Here is a 2,368-nt window from a genome sequence, read left to right as displayed (position 1 = left end):
GCAATGGAGGCGACGGGGACAACAGTGCGGTGAGGGGGGGGCAGGGACAAAGGGACAGCAGTGGGGACGGGGAGATGGCACCGGGGACAGCAACGGGGACGCGGGGACATTGGCTGGGATGGGGGGTGGCACTGGGGACAGCAATGGGGCCGTGGGGACAGCAGTGGGGACAGGGTGGTGGCATTGGGGACAACAATGGGGCCGTGGGGACATTGACTGGGACGGGGGGTGGCACTGGGGACAGCAATGGGGCCGTGGGGAGATCGGTGGGGACAGGGTGGTGGTGTTGGGGACAGCAATGGGGCCACGGGGACATTGTTGGGGACACGAGTGATGGCACTGGGGACAGCAATGGGACTGTGGGGACATTGGTGGGGACGGGGGGGTGGTCTTGGGGACAGCAGTGGGGCCGTGGGGACAGCAGCGGGGACAGGGTGGTGGCACTGGGGACATCAGTGGGGACACGATGGCATTGGGGACAGCAATGGGGCCATGGGGACACCAGTGGGGACAGGGAGGTGGCACTGGGGACAGAGTGAGGGCCATGGGGACATCGTTGGGGACACGAGTGATGGCACTGGGGACAGCAATGGGGCCGTGGGGACAGCAGTGGGGACAGGGTGGTGGCACTGGGGCCATGGGGACAGACTGGTGGCATTGGGGACAACAATGGGGCCGTGGGGACATTGACTGGGACAGGGTGGTGGCACTGGGGACAGCAATGGGGCCATAGGGACCGCAGTGGGGACAGGGAGGTGGCACTGGGGCCATGGGGACAAGGTGGTGGCAATGGGGACAGCAGTGGGGCTGTGGGGACATTGACTGGGACAGGGTTAGTGGCATTGGGGACATCGCTGGGGACACGATGGCATTGGGGACAGCAATGGGGCCGTGGGGACAGCAATGGGGACAGGGTGGTGGCATTGGGGCCACAGGGACAAAGTGGGGATGGGGTGGTGGCATTGGGGCCATGGGGACAGGGTGGTGGCATTGGGGACAGTGCTGGGGTTGTGGGGACACTGGTGGGGACAGGGTGGTGGCACTGGGGACAGCAATGAGGCCATAGGGACAGCAATGGGGACAGGGAGGTGGCACTGGGGCCATGGGGACAAGGGGATGGTGCTGGGGACAGCAATAGGGCCATGGGGACAGCAGTGGGGATGGGGTGGTGGCACTCGGGCCATGGGGACAGGGTGGTGGCACTGGGGACAGCAATGGGGCCATGGGGACAGCAGTGGGGACAGGATGGTGGCACTGGGGCCATGGGGACAAGGTGGTGGCAATGGGGACCGCAATGGGGCCGTGGGGACATTGACTGGGACAGGGGGATGGCACTGGGGACAGTGCTGGGGTTGTGGGGACACTGGTGGGGACAGGGTGGTGGCACGGGGGACAGCAACGGGGCCGTGGGGACATCAGAGGGGAGAGGGTGGTGGCACTGGGGACATCAGTGGGGCCGTGGGAACATTGACTGGGACAAGGAGGTGGCACTGGGGACAGCAATGGGGCCGTGGGGACAGCAGTGGGGACAGGGTGGTGGCACTGGGGACAACAGTGGGGCCGTGGGGACAGTAGTGGGGACAGGGTGGTGGCACTGGGGCCATGGGGACATTGACTGAGACAGGGAGGTGGCACTGGGGACAGCAGTGGGGCCGTGGGGCCCTGGTTGGGGACAGGGAGGTGGCATTGGGGCCCCGGTTGGGGACAGGGAGGTGGCACTGGGGCCCCGGTTGGGGACAAGGCGGCGGCGCTGGGGCCGGGCCGTTGCCGGGAGCCCGGGGAGCCCCGCGGGGTTCGGGGCCGGTGGCTCCGGGCCCACCTCGTTTGATCCAGACGTGGTGGCGGAAGCGGGGCGGCATGCTGGCCAGGAAGCGCGTCCCCTCGGCCGTCTCCACCTCGTGCAGGTTGTTCCCGGGGCTGCCCAGCACCTGCGCCCGAGGCGACGGGAGTGAGGGCGGCGCGGGGAAGGCCCGAGGCCGCGCGTCTCCCCCCCCCCCGTCCGGTGCCCCCCCCGGTGCCTCCCGGTTCCCCTCACCCTGACGATGCGCTGCTGCGGGGCGGGCACCACGTGCTCCTCCAGCACCTCCCGGGTCACGTGCTTCCGCTTGGTGGCGCGCGACATCGCGGGACGGGAGCGGCCCCGAGCCGGTACCGCGCCGGTGCCCGCCGTCCCCACCGGGAACTCTTCCGCTTCCGGTGCGTGACGCCACTTCCGTCGCGGCGCAGAGGGGAAGGGCTACGCCCGGATTGGCTGCGCCTTCCGCGGGCCGCTCGGGAGGGGGCGGGCTCACGCTCCGATTGGCCGCGCGCGCCGTGCGTGCGACGCGAGGGGGCGGGCTCACGCTCCGATTGGCCGTACGTGCCGCGC

At 69.4% G+C, this 2,368-nt stretch overlaps 1 protein-coding gene across 1 annotated transcript in view; it reads right to left on the bottom strand.

Moving 5' to 3' along the window:
- The window catches only part of EIF1AD (eukaryotic translation initiation factor 1A domain containing), a gene marked incomplete in the record, with an annotated part of 6,669 nt that extends 4,431 nt beyond the window's left edge, over positions 1 to 2,238 (bottom strand). The window contains 2 exon segments of the mRNA XM_021383709.1: positions 1,820 to 1,928; positions 2,036 to 2,238. Of these exon segments, the coding sequence (XP_021239384.1) occupies positions 1,820 to 1,928; positions 2,036 to 2,122 (196 nt within the window).
- Between the last annotated feature and the right edge of the window lie 130 nt (positions 2,239 to 2,368).

The sequence above is a fragment of the Numida meleagris genome, unplaced genomic scaffold, assembly GCF_002078875.1.
Source record: "Numida meleagris isolate 19003 breed g44 Domestic line unplaced genomic scaffold, NumMel1.0 unplaced_Scaffold492, whole genome shotgun sequence".
Classification (NCBI taxonomy): domain Eukaryota; kingdom Metazoa; phylum Chordata; class Aves; order Galliformes; family Numididae; genus Numida; species Numida meleagris.
The sequence above is the reverse complement of the archived record's forward strand: the minus strand, read 5'-3'. Positions and strand labels throughout refer to the sequence as shown.